The sequence below is a fragment of the Opisthocomus hoazin genome, chromosome 4 (genome assembly GCF_030867145.1).
Source record: "Opisthocomus hoazin isolate bOpiHoa1 chromosome 4, bOpiHoa1.hap1, whole genome shotgun sequence".
In the NCBI taxonomy this organism is placed as follows: Eukaryota; Metazoa; Chordata; class Aves; order Opisthocomiformes; family Opisthocomidae; genus Opisthocomus; species Opisthocomus hoazin.
Window position 1 is genome coordinate 33,917,797 of NC_134417.1, and position 13,532 is coordinate 33,931,328.

The 13,532-nt window shown below is 37.9% G+C and overlaps 1 protein-coding gene across 1 annotated transcript in view; it reads right to left on the reverse strand.

Moving 5' to 3' along the window:
- Positions 1–13,532, reverse strand: part of CNTNAP2 (contactin associated protein 2) — a 1,116,355-nt gene that overhangs the window by 441,238 nt on the left and 661,585 nt on the right. Inside the window, exon 10 of the mRNA XM_075418555.1 lies at positions 1,651–1,822. Coding sequence (XP_075274670.1) covers positions 1,651–1,822 — 172 coding nt within the window. The remainder of the gene's footprint in view (positions 1–1,650; positions 1,823–13,532) is intronic.

Consider the following 13,532-nt stretch of genomic DNA (forward strand, 5'->3'; position numbering starts at 1 on the left):
GCCATCAAGCATACTCCTCATCCACATGACTAAAATGGTATACTGGGTCTGGGATGAAGTTACTAAAGTAATCCTCACAGCAGCCAGCACAGTGCTGTGCTTCCCGGTTGTGGCTAGAACAGTGTTGGTAACACACCACTGGTTTGGCTGCTGCTGAACAGGGCTTGCACAGCATCACGGCTTTCTCTCCACACCCTTCCCCATAAAGGCTAGGAGGATGGGGGTGGGCAGGAGGTTACAAGGGGACATAGCTGGGACAGCTGACCCACACTGACCACAGGAATATCCCGTGCTATACAATATCCTACTCAGCAATAAAAAGTCAGGGAATGGAGGAGGAAGGGGGGATGGAGTTTCTCTTCCGAAACAGCCATTACACATGCTGATGCCCTGCTTCCTGGGAAGCAGCTGGACATCTGCCTGCTGATGCGCAGTAGTGAATGAATTCCTCTTTTTGCTTTGCTTGCATGCGCAGCTTTTGCTTCTTTTATTAAACTTCTACTCTTATTAAACTGCCACCTTAACCCACGAGCCTTTTCACCTTCCTTCTATTGTTCTCACCATCTCCCAGGAGAAGGGAGTGAGCAAAAGGTAAGGCGGGTGTTTGGCTGCTGGCCACAGTCAACGCACCACAACTTGTTTAGTGCAAACTGATGTCTACATTTCAGGGAGAGAAGGTATTTTGTGAGACCAAAGCAGTATGCCATATTTCATTTTTTCACAGTAGCAATTCTGTCTCAGAGATTCTCTTAACTTACTGTAGGAAATTAAAAGCACATACATTTCTTTACCATAACTGTGCAGATCTTTGCTGATCTCCAGAGTCACTCAGCCCATGGAATCTCCATCCTTGGAGATACTCATAACTTGACTCGACATGGCCCTGAGCAACCTGACGCAACTTTTAAGTTGGCCCTGCTTTGAGCGGGTCTTGGACCACATGAACTCCATTGCTTGCTCTTTACCTGAACTATTCTAGGGTTCTGTGATCTTGTAATCTTTCTTTCTTTCAGAACAGAATTCTAAAAAGCCATTTTCAGCTTGCCAGCAGACTTGCAATGCGTTTAATATGCAAGTAATTTTCATGATAAGTCAACTGCCTGCATTCAGGAGTTGGGTTACTTACTCTTTCCCTGTCTTTCCTAGTATTTCCTTTTTTGCCGACAAAGAAGAAACTATTAATCATGAGCAACAGAAATTAACACAGGTAAGTGACTGAAAAGGCAGGACTCATAGCAAAAGTCTGCCATAATTCTGAATTACTCTTCCCAGTCTGGAGGAAAAAAAAACCCACTAAGCATTATTTTAATAAAGCTTTACATTTATTACCTGCACAGTTGTGCAAGCATTTGGACCTATTCCAGTTCTTTGAGGAATTCAGTGAAGCCCGAGGGCACTGAAGCCACAAAGCACAACTTCTAGTTGCAAAAATGTCTCCATAACAGTCATCTAAGAAACGGACAAAATGTGCGACTTTTTTCTTTTATAAATACCATCATCTAAGCATGGTTCCCACTGCCAAAACGTAGGACTGCCTTGACATGATCCCTGGCAGTGTCAGAACCACCTTTACTGTATCACTGTATATTTTCAGAATATGCAGGACATGTTTCAGTGTATCAGAGTATCGCTGATGTCTCCGGAACTTACCTGTCAATAATGGCACACATGTCAATGGTGACATTGGCAAAGCTTCCCAGCTGGCCTTGCTCCACTGCGTGCAAATCCACCAGCTGATCATCTACGTGAATAAACTGCATGCATCCTTGAAATGAATGCTGAAATAGGGAGTGATCCGAGTCATTCATCTGTACAGGAAACCCTGTAGAGCAGCAGAATAAAGAGCATTATTAACTTCATATACTATTACTCAAGCTAGTATTTTTTCACAGGAAAAGACATGTTTTCTAGATGGGGGAAGAAAACGGCAAAGTGGGAAGGAAATATTACACAGTTATTAGATTATATTGCAATGTTATTAAGTCATTAGCAATTACCTGCAAGAATTTACACAATACAGCTAATGATTCCTTCATTAATTTTTGTCTACAGGATGGAAGTCTTCTGCTACCCTCCTACCAGCGCCCTACTGCTGTTTCTCATTACTTCTCTCTTCATACAGAGATTAAGGGAAGCGGAAAAGAATTCATCTCCTTGCTATATTTTAGGAACCACATTCCCATTTCTCAGATTTTTCTGAGAAAAATGCATTCCATGTATTCCATTACGTGAATTTCCAGGTCAGCTGGAAATAGGCTTCCTAGGCAATGAATACTTGTGCTGGAAACTTTCTGCAAACTGAAAACTAGCCCTAAAATCTAACGTCCTGGCCCACTTCTGAGGAATCTGAGGACATTCTGTAGCATCTTCATTTTCGCTCTGAATACGTTCATTTCCCTGTCATTCTGAAGGTCGTTTATAAGAGATGAGAATGAATTCATGTCTTGACTCAGGCTAAAAGGCAGGCAGACAGAGGATATTTGTATGTTATTGTTTAACTGAATGCTCTTCAGAAGTGAATGTGTAAATTTACTTGAGAAAAATGTCCCCGAAAAGACAGTGGAAAGCCTCATTCACTACTTATAAATCTTTGACAATGAACTCCCTGAAAAAACTTCAAGAAAATAACTTAGGCAGAATCTGTTTAAGATGAGAGCAGGAAGGAAGGCAGAAGGGCTAACAACAGTTTATTGGTAAAGAAGGTAAAAAGTCTAAAAAAGGCATAATGGTTTTGCAGATTTCAGCTAGGAAGATGACTAGCCATGCAGTTCTTGGCTGACAAGGATAAAAAATTCACACACATTTGTTTTGGTAGCCAAGACAGATTACACAGCTCCAACTTTCCTACCCGGCTTCTGATCCCCACTGCCTTACTGCCTTCTTCAATAGCACGGAAACAGCTATTTGTGTGTAGTCAGGAGAATAACACATTATTAAACTGATATTGCTTGAACAGCAGCAGGAAAAAGGAACGAACGCCATTTTAAATTCTGTTCCTGAATAGTTTACCATGTGCCACACAAATAGTTGGATTGACTAAAAGCGAGGGCAGTTAATAGAGGGCAGTAACAAATAACGGGGCTTGAGGACAGATGCTGCTTAAAGTGGCACCTATTACTTAAAAGAAACCTAGATACATGTCTTCCCCAAAATATAATTAAGACTCACTAAAATGAAAGGATTTGCCAGATTATTCATACAACCAGTAATGTTTTTTTAAATTTTCTAAAATAGTCTTGCCCATCAGCTAAAATTACTGCTTGGTAGTTCCTAAATTTCCCTGCCTCACTTCAGTAAGCACTCACTTCAGAGTTCACTGGTGGTGCCACAGAATTAATCAGCGGTGTTACGGTAATTAAGTAATGACCATGCTAAAAGTTAGCTCTGACAGGCATTTCAAGAAATTAGGCAGAGACTTGTCTTGAAGTCATATCACCTCTGGAACAAAATTGTGACACTACAGCAGCAGGGAACCATAAACCTCTAGGAGAAAGATAAACAACCCCCTCCCACTAATACACCTCAGATGGAGCAGGAAAAACTCCTAGGGATGCCCCAATTGCCTAACTAGTGCATAATATCCTCTTCAGACCACCGTCCCCCACCAAAATTGTGCTAATCCTAGACTGTGTGAATTGTTATTTTAGACTGACAGAAAATGCAGGTTGTAGGGACACTATTTATATTCCCCTGCCAGCAGGTGCCTTGGCTAGTGACTTCTCTGATGAAAAGTGGACCGGGCTTTCAGAAACCTGCCTCCAACTTTTTTTAACTTGTTCTTTCCAGTGGCTGTTTAAATGGATTCATCTGAGGCTTTACAGACAACAGAACAGAGAGACACAAAGGGCAAGTTAATTCTCTGTTGTTTGGTGGATGCAGCCACAGTATTTTCAGGTTCCTATCAGGTGTTTTCTCCAATTATATCTAAACAGCTCACTCTTCCAGTATAATTGTCTGGTTTTCAAACTGTCACTGGAACTACTCTGTAACTCCTACTCAGCAAGAACCCCAAACTAACACCAAGCACACGGTCATTTAGATTTTCAGTGCATTAGCAGAGCTGTGCTAGAAACTTATGTATCATCTTCCAGCTCAAAGCACTTCCAGAATTCCTTTGTTTTAAATATTAAATTCGAGGTCATCAACACTGAAATAAACTCTTAGTAACATTCATGTAAACCCAGCAAAGCCAAGGACATTATATGGATATATTTGAATATAATGAAACATTATCCACCATCCTACAAGCACTAAGATGAAAAGCTAGAGTCACAATTCACTCTTCACATCAAAAAGAGCGCGATCCAAATAACTAGGCCACAAATGTATGATTAGATTCAGCAATACATTCTAAAAATTACTACCAGCATTTGATACCATTTGAAAAGTAACCACAGAGGCATTTCAATACGTGATTCTCAACTTCACTGCATCTGAATTGTCAGCTCTTGACCAATGCTACATTAGCATACGGTTATTACCGGTCTCTGGGACATGTTCTCAGATTCGGTACTGGCTGAATCTCCAAATAGGAAAGTGGCAGCCAGGTCCCTCAGCCTGGGCAGAGCCCCCAGGTCCCTGCGTCGCCAGGCTGGGCTCCACTGGCTGGGGTAGGAGGGAGTCGTTGGCTGGAGTGGCTGGAGGTGGCGGTCGCTCCTAACCCTGACTACACAAACCACGCTTTCATCTGTTACCCAAGAGTGGTGTGTACTGAGCATCAGTCAGTTTGGGATTCTGAATTTTGCTGCATCTATCAATGGATGAAGACTATCATTCGCTCACTCCTATGTCTTTGCCTGTCTTCCTGCTACTCCCTTTGTTCCTTCGAGTCACGCAAAGAACTGGAAGCGGAGGGGGCTTTATGCACTAGTACAGCACCTTGCATAAATCATCTGCAAGGCTGAGTGGGTGTCAAGGCATTTCAGTCATGCTATAATATAACAGCGTTGCAAAGGGGTAATTTCAGAAAGCAATTAACTATCTACAGGGAAAGGAAGAATCGTGGGGTTTTTGAACCATACACTTCTTACAAACCAGCCTTCTCTAACACCAATTTTTTTCTGCTTCAAAACTGTTGCCACAGCTTAGCCAGACTTTTCAGAATGCAGTTAATAGACATATTGCCATGTAATGAGTTTAGCACATGGGAAAGTGACTAGATAAGCCTTGCATATAACACCTACATTGTTTTTGAACTATTAGGTATATAGTCTAATACCTGTTAATTCTGGTGGGACCTGGACAACTTAGACAATTCCAGTCCACGTCATCTGGGGCAAAGCTTCTGCCTCAAACGTAAACCTGGAAATGACCTAATACCTTGTGGTCATTATTTCAATACACACAACCATGCTTTCCCCTTCCAGATTTTCATTACTGAGACATCCTTTGCTTCATCATCCTTCTTACAGTGAATGCAATTTTAATTAAATGAAGTTCTGTAACCAAGGCTGACAGTAATGCTGTCACCAGAAAGGCTAAATAATGGATGAGGAATTTGGACAGCACTATATTGATCTTGCTGACAAGAAAATAAGTACTTTTTCAAAATGCACATAAAATGCAGTTTGAACAGTTTAAAACAATGTTCACGCTTGTTATTACAAATGCACCTGAAAGTCAGGTAGACTCCTTTATCCTGTAATTTCTATACCTTTCTGGCTTTTCCCATACAGAATCTGAATCTTACCATTTCATTTTTCACATTTAAAGCACACAAATAAATGGATTATCCTGCAAAGGTCAGACATGGATTGAATCTGAATTTTCCCCAGAGTTCGAGGAAATTTGTTTCCAGGACTTCGTTCTGACCTGCCAAACATGGAACAGCCAAAATTCTTGATCCAGCTCCTGACCTTAATTCAAACTTGCAAGAAAAATTAGAAAATCTCTAGTTCTAATTTATGCTATTTTCTACGCTAGAAGTCACTTTAATACAGTAAAATAAATATAATAAATTATAGTATGTATAATAAAATACCTACGAAATAAAAACAGTATTTCTTTTCCATGTCAAGATCTATTATGTTTCTCTTCCTATCACCTAAGTAAGGTTCTATGAAAGACACCATAAGCAAGGAAGTTGAAGGAATGAAATATCATACTAGACTCTGAATATATAAATAGAGGTTATTTTGTATCCCTATGTGAAACACTCCGATTTTCTGTGAAACGTAATGCAGATTCTACTGTGAGAAGATGACAGTTTTTCTCCATAGCTTGTGAGAGCACCTCATCATTGCATTTTTTTCTTGCCTTTGGTGTTATTTGTTAATGATGGGCTGATGTTTATATACAGATGGTCCTTGGTATTTTACTTCTCTAAATGAAAAAATAAACCTCAAAAAAAAAAGTAACCATTATCTTAGATATTTAACTGGTAGTCCATGTAGTCTTCAAGTAGTTGCATGGGTAGCTGCACAATCCAGTGATCAATACAAAAAGTGAGACTGAATCCTTGCTATGCAGAATGAGAGGAAGGAAACTAAATTCTTCATTTGTCAGGATACACAGCAGCACAGTATCATTCAAGGGTCAAGTAATCTTCAAATTTTCTATACGTATCATACAGAGTTAGAAGATGTTATTCTGAACCCACAGAACAACACACAAATTCAGTGCTAAAAATGTACTTAGATTGAAGATATATCTGGCATTTCATACGTTAATAAAACAGGAAAAGACACTAAAAGAAAAGCTCAATACACCCAAATTCACTGTAGTATTTTTTCCTTGCTTCAATCAGACCAGAATGGAGCCCTTAGTGTGAAGAGAATACAGGCAATAACCCTGGAAAACTAGAATTTTCCTGCTACAAAAGCATAAAATAAACTAAACAAACTGCAGAAGGGATGAACAGCATGGGTTAAAATGGATTCTTCTTTCATTTCATTACATCTCTGTAAAGCTACAGAAAAGCTCAAAAACGTACACACGTATACTTTGTAAGTGTTTGAAGGAATATGGGACCAGTACTAGAGGCTTCAACAGTCACGTCTCTAACTCCAGTCATAACTCTGTATTAGGGAACACAAGAACTAAGGATGGGGTTTGCCAAGACATTTGGATCTCATGTCTAGCAACTGCACACACTGCCCTGAAAATAAACACAACTTCAGAGTCTCCCAGCTCGGCGGAGTGCAGAAAGGCAAATCAGAATTGGAGCTACAATTTTTTTTTGTTTGTAGAGAAAGTCACCAACTTCTCAAACAAGGCATTTTTAAATAAATTAATCTTTACTTTTTTCTTCATTGTTTTATTTATAGAAACACAGAAATTCAATGCAAGGTAGTGCATTCTATCCCAACAAATGCAAATTAATAACCTAAAAACCTCAACTGTGTCTATACACAGAGAGGAAAACACATTTTACTAATGAAGAGAGCTTAGGACGAGAGTATGTCGTACTTCTAGTGCCTCTGAGGCACCCATGAGCCCTCTCAGTAAAACCGGCTAGCATTAATGAAGTCTCCGGTGGACTGCACAGAATATTCCTGTACATGTCATTCGTATTATGATGAACAAGTTTAACCAGATCTCAGAAGACTTGGCAGCATTTTCTACCCATGGCGTGACTCCTGATTTGTTTTGTCTTCTCTGTAAATCTGGTCCTCCGCCAAACCCTCTTCTCTAAAAAGATTTTATCCCCAGCTGTCTGCTGATTAAGTGAAGCCAGTTCTGGAAAAAGCATTGAGATTTTTCAGCCTCTATGCATACTCTGATTCATTAATCCTCAGTTAGATTTCACTTCAGTGTACTGACGTTGATTCAGTACTTACCAGTTCTCGATGGGATTGAAATCTTTGAAACATGGTTTCTAGGACCTCTCTACCTGAGATAGGAAGAATACCAACACAGTGCTACAGTTCTCCTTTACCATGTGCCACTTAAATCTTCATGGAGCACACCTGAGACTTAGCTGTAATAATTCTAGGGTTAGGTGACCTAGCCGTACATGTAGCTCATGTATAGCATAACAGGTTATCTGAACATGTAGTTATACTGGTATTGAGTATAAGTTGGCCATCGAGGAAAGAAACAGCCAGATAATGCAACAATCTAGGTAAGAAAAAGCCCAAAAGATACTTGGATGACAACAGCTGAGAAACTTGCTGTGAACAGACTATCTTCAAGCCTCAGTGCAACTTGGACAAATATTATTTTTACAAGGTATTAAATGGCTAGGATGACAGCCTAAAAAAAAGTATAGGAATTACAGTTATGAAGGCACTGACAAATGCAGAACCAGGAGCAAGGCAGACCATCTTCAAGAGGGCACAGGAACATTACTGACAGTAACAAGGGAAGGATAAGACCACAGTGTAATCGTCTCTTTTTACCAGCTTTGTTGATTCAGTGCTTCTCTTGGATTGCTATGAACCTTAGTGTGAATGACAGGGTACTTATTTAGAAGAACTGTTTTGAGACACTCTCCCCAATGGCTGGCCACAGAATTCAATGTATTCAAGTATACTTGGGCCTTCCAGTCACTGCTGGAAAAATGCAGGGTTGTAACCCAGGCTTTTCAGGTTGCAAGGTGATGGTACCGGTTCAGTTGTTAGAAATGAACTGCAATGGACCCTGAGGTATACCTCACGTTTAACAATGGCATCTTTTTCCTTTCCTTTCACTTTTTTTTAGGTATTCTTTTTTTTTTTTTTCCCCTGAGGTAATTACAAACATGGTATCTCTCCTATTTTCAAAGTCATATCCTGCAAAACATGTAGACCATGTCATTCCCAGATAGAGAGAATGTCTGCCAAAGCTCAGCTAGGAGGAAACATGCACTTGGGCCACCCTGTTCTCAGATCACATACCACCTGGACTGCACTTTAAAACAAATCTAACTAATTAAGCAGAACATAAGCATGATTTTCATTCACAGGCAATTATTTCAGTCTTAATAAATACCACAAGACATCTCCTAAATACCAGTATCTGTTTAAATAGCTAAACTTCATACCCTAGTTCAGATAACACTGCAACAGAAATTATTCCTGCCAATCTAAAGAAACTTCTGTATTCAGAAAAGAAACTACCTATTAGTATTCTCAGATACAAATCTTCAATGAAAAAAGACGTGTTCCAAACCAGGTACAATAGTAGTCTATTCAAAAGTTGCTGCTGCAGACTTCGCTTCCCTAAGAGTCATACCAGACATCACAAATCCAAGCATATACTCACAGACACTAAAAATATGTAAGATGAACAATGTCTTGGTGGAGGAAGAGAACAAATTTAATTATCGCATGGGACTGATTTTGTCTTTAGACAGGGGGAAGGTGAGATTGATGTCTCTGCTAGCTCCATGACTGCACGAAATATAATGACTTCTCCCCCTTTATGGCTCTCTCTGAAGTTCTTCTGCAGGTTGGATAAATCTTTGCCCACATATCAGAGAACTGAAATGAAATATTCTTGTCTGCTGGGCAAAAGAGATTAAATAATACTGTCAGCGTATGGTAGCATCTTAAAAGGAGGAGCATAAGGGGAAAACATTAAGCAAAATGCCCTTAAAAATACACATAGATGTTAACATTGAGACTTGTCCAAATCACAACAGAAACAGATCAGGTATTATCTACCCAATGCACAGATAATTTTCCACCATTTATTTGACTCACTGTTCTACTTCCCTTGCACGGTGGGTGGCTCATTTGTGCATACTGTTGGTTTTCCAATGCCAGTATTTGTGTGGGCTTATGAAAACAAAACAAACCTATAAATTGAAATCAGTATTTTGATCTGTTTGCATTCCAAGAGCATCAGAAATTTACTGATATAAGATATATATGTTTCTTTTCACAAAGTAATAGCAAAACCGGATCCTCTTGCCATCTTGATGTTTAAAAAATGGATGAATAGCAAGATTTAATTTATTTTCTTGCAAATAAATACATTCCAGAGTCCTTATTTTGACAAGAACTGATGTAAATGGTTGGTAATTTGTGTTATGACAGCAGCTTATTTTCTGCTGAAATGGAAGCAGCAGCTCTGCTTGATGGAAAGTGTGCCTTATATAAACAAGAGCTCCACTGAGGAAAGTTCAAATTTTAAAGTGGCTAGAGGTTGCTTTTTTGCTTTTTTTTCAGAAATCGCTTGATTTTGCCAGTTGTTAAACACTTCCAGTTCCTGCCTATTTCAATGGAGTTTGCGAGTAGTCAGCCACTTAAGACATAAATGAAGAGTCCACAGGAAAACTACAATAAAAAGACAAACAACTACTTTAAAATGAAAGCAAAAGTTTTAGATACATTTTCATCTTTTACTTAGAAACTGGCAGTGATCAAAATAAATCAAGACACTGAGAGTGTAATAAAGTTACTATAAATAAAAATTAAATAGGATATAAATGAAAAAAAACCCCATTGTTTGAAAAACAGTTCACTTATTATGAAGCATTTAAGCACAGTTTTATGCTCTGCTGGTTTTTGGTACAAAGGCAAATCTGTTTTCTGGCAGAGGAACAGTTGAACAAATTAATAAAATACTTTGGGTATCATCTGAGATTAAAAACAATGAAAATGTCTTCTGTTGTTTTAAAATGAAGGTTTTATTACCCTTGTAAGTGAATTCCCATGAAAAAAAGTGTGGTCCATGCATGGCTAAAACCCTAAAATCTGAAATCAGCAAGAACTCTGTTTCGAAATAAACTCAAAAGCTGTCCTGATCTTCCTGTTCAGATAAATTCTCCTTCAAGTAACTGGAAACAAGAGCAATAGTAACAAGTTTCAATCATCACTTTTCTGACACGGAGAGAAACAGCAAGAACAATCATTATTACCAGTCTTGGCTAATTTAAGTCCATCTAACACTTTACTGCAATTTCTACCTTATTTTATCAGATATGATAGAAAATATGGAAAGCTACATAATGATCAAATTAAAGCAAATCCGTACATTACACTACCCGTATAATACATGCCAGTCATATGCTTTATAATTTTATAACAAAGAAATAAATGTACATTAGATTGTCAAAATTACTGTTACTTCATTTCTACTGAAAATCCCCCATGAAGATAAAAAGTCCCTAGAGACTGTTGGAGATAATTACACTTAGGGAGATATAAGCAGCATAAAATACTCAATCACTATTTCCTGCCTTTAAGAGATGTTCAGTATGGAGACTACACTGTTGGCATTAATTGTGTAACCGTATTTGCTGCCCCTACATCAACTCCTTTTATATTTTTATGTACTGCAAAATTCTGGCTACGGTATCACTTAGATGAATTTACTTCAACTGAAAACAGCAGTACAGAAGTCATTGGACCAATTCAGCTACAGATTACAGTCCAGTTAACAAACGTACTGAAATGAAAGCATTTAGTGTTGAGTGGCTAAACACCCAAGCAAAATCACTGTATGTATGACCACAGAACATCACTCTGTGGTAAACCGCACCAGTCTGGAACTGAGTTTTGGTTTAAGTACCTTAAACACGCTATTTTTAGTTTCATGCTGTTCACTGCATGTTCTCCAGTATTCAAAATTTTCTCACTTCACACCTACAACCCTGTATCAACTACAACCACAGAGAGCACCAACCTCCCCAGGGATTTACGAAGAAAACAGAATCATCTCTTGGTTGCAAAGACTTTGTTGAAGTTTTGCTGCTAATAAACACTTCTACATATTTCAAATTTGAAAAGTGATCTGATCTGAAGTGCATTCAGATGCTCAGTGCATCTTAAATGTCTATTCTGACACTTCTGTTAGCAGTAATTTCCAGGTTTTGAACATCTTAAATTTATTTTTCAGACTTCCAAAGCTACCTTATGCGTATTAATCATTGGTGATATCACCATATAAATAGTTTCTATAGGTCAAAATTAAGGATGGCCATTAAATATGCCAGGTGAATTTAAAGAAAAACATCGTTGCTTTTTAACGGGCAAACTAAAAAAAAAAAATAATTGGATGTTTAAAGAGTTATCTTAATAATTTCCACATTTTGCAAAACTTATATTTTCCTTGAGTAATCATAATTTTGTTCTTAGAGTCACATAAAATTATACAATCTGAGTTGTGAAATTAAGTACATTAATTCTGTAAGGCTTAATGGAATCCCCCTAAACAGTAACTAACTTCATAGTAAAGGCTGTCCTTATCCTTATTAGAATCTTATGCATAAAAGACATAGTAATTAATTTTAAAATCTTAGCATTACAAACCACAGAACTGATTAACAAATTTTTACCTCTTCTCTTACATTTTCAGTTTATAATAACCATAAGAACATGCAACTCAATAAATGTACCATGGTACTTTTCTTATTAGTTGCATTTTTTACTATGTATTAGACGAAGAAAAAGACGAAAGAAAGGCAGGATAAAGAGGGAAAATCATGGGGTCATTCTGATACTTTAAAAGTAAGCACAGCTACGTGATTAGTAGTCCTCCCACTTTTTAATAGATTAGCTATGCCATTTGCTTGTATTATGAGATATTTATAAACTGTTTGAATTACATACCCATTGGGCAAACTGGATAGCTTAATAAAGTGTTACGCAGTTTTAACTCAGTGGTAGAATAGAACTTTGCATCTGCTTTTTTCAGGTAGCTATGATGTAAACAATATTTAGCTTTCTTGTATCTGTTTAGAACCAGTAGATTGTCTTCCAAATTCTAGAAGGGAATAACAAAAAATCTCTACAATGTAAACACACACATTCTCTCCTTTCTGAATCTGAGCTAAAGTATCTGTGGCACATAATTTGTACCTGCAGTTCAAGTGAAAAGTTAGCAACCCTTATCTCCTGAACGCAGTCATATAGCACCACATACTCAACCTATATTAACACTAGAAAGAAATCCATATAATAAATCAGAATGAACTCTAGTCAGCAATAACAACAACAAAACCCATTTTCTGTTATTTCCATAACTATTTAGAGCTATTACAAGTGCAAACATATCACTAAATGGAATGAAATTGAAGTCTATTTGTCTCTTACTCCTAAGATTTCAACGTTAGAAAGGGTCACAATTTTTTAACCTTTTTTTAAATTTGATGCTCTCTATCAGAAAAAAAGAGATGAAAGTATTATCATTTTAGAAACTGATCTTTAACCTTGCAGCATTAGAAAATGACAGAAAAGAATTCCAGCTGTTGGGTTATGGTGTATTTCTACTTTTTCAGCTCATTCAACCTTCACTCTATTGCACGTCTGCACGCTCGAAGCAAGGTATGTGTACAGTGTAAAATTTGTAGAAAGCAATATAAAGAAATTACTTTAACTCCAGTCTCCTGTCTTTTTTAATAAAAACAAACAAACAAATTGTTTTTAAAGAAACTGAATGATGCCTTAAACCAAAACCACAAAACACCTTAAGAAGCATAACCCTTAACGTTCTTTCTTCCTCCCAGTATTAATACCAAGTCCAGTCAAGCCAAGGAGATTTCTTAAAAATCGAGGCTGTCTATTTAAAAGCACAGCAGGCACAGCAGCGAAGACCTCATACAGTACTGACTCAAGGTAAGTCAACGGGAGTTTTTATGAATACCAAGCTACCGAACTGAACTGTGA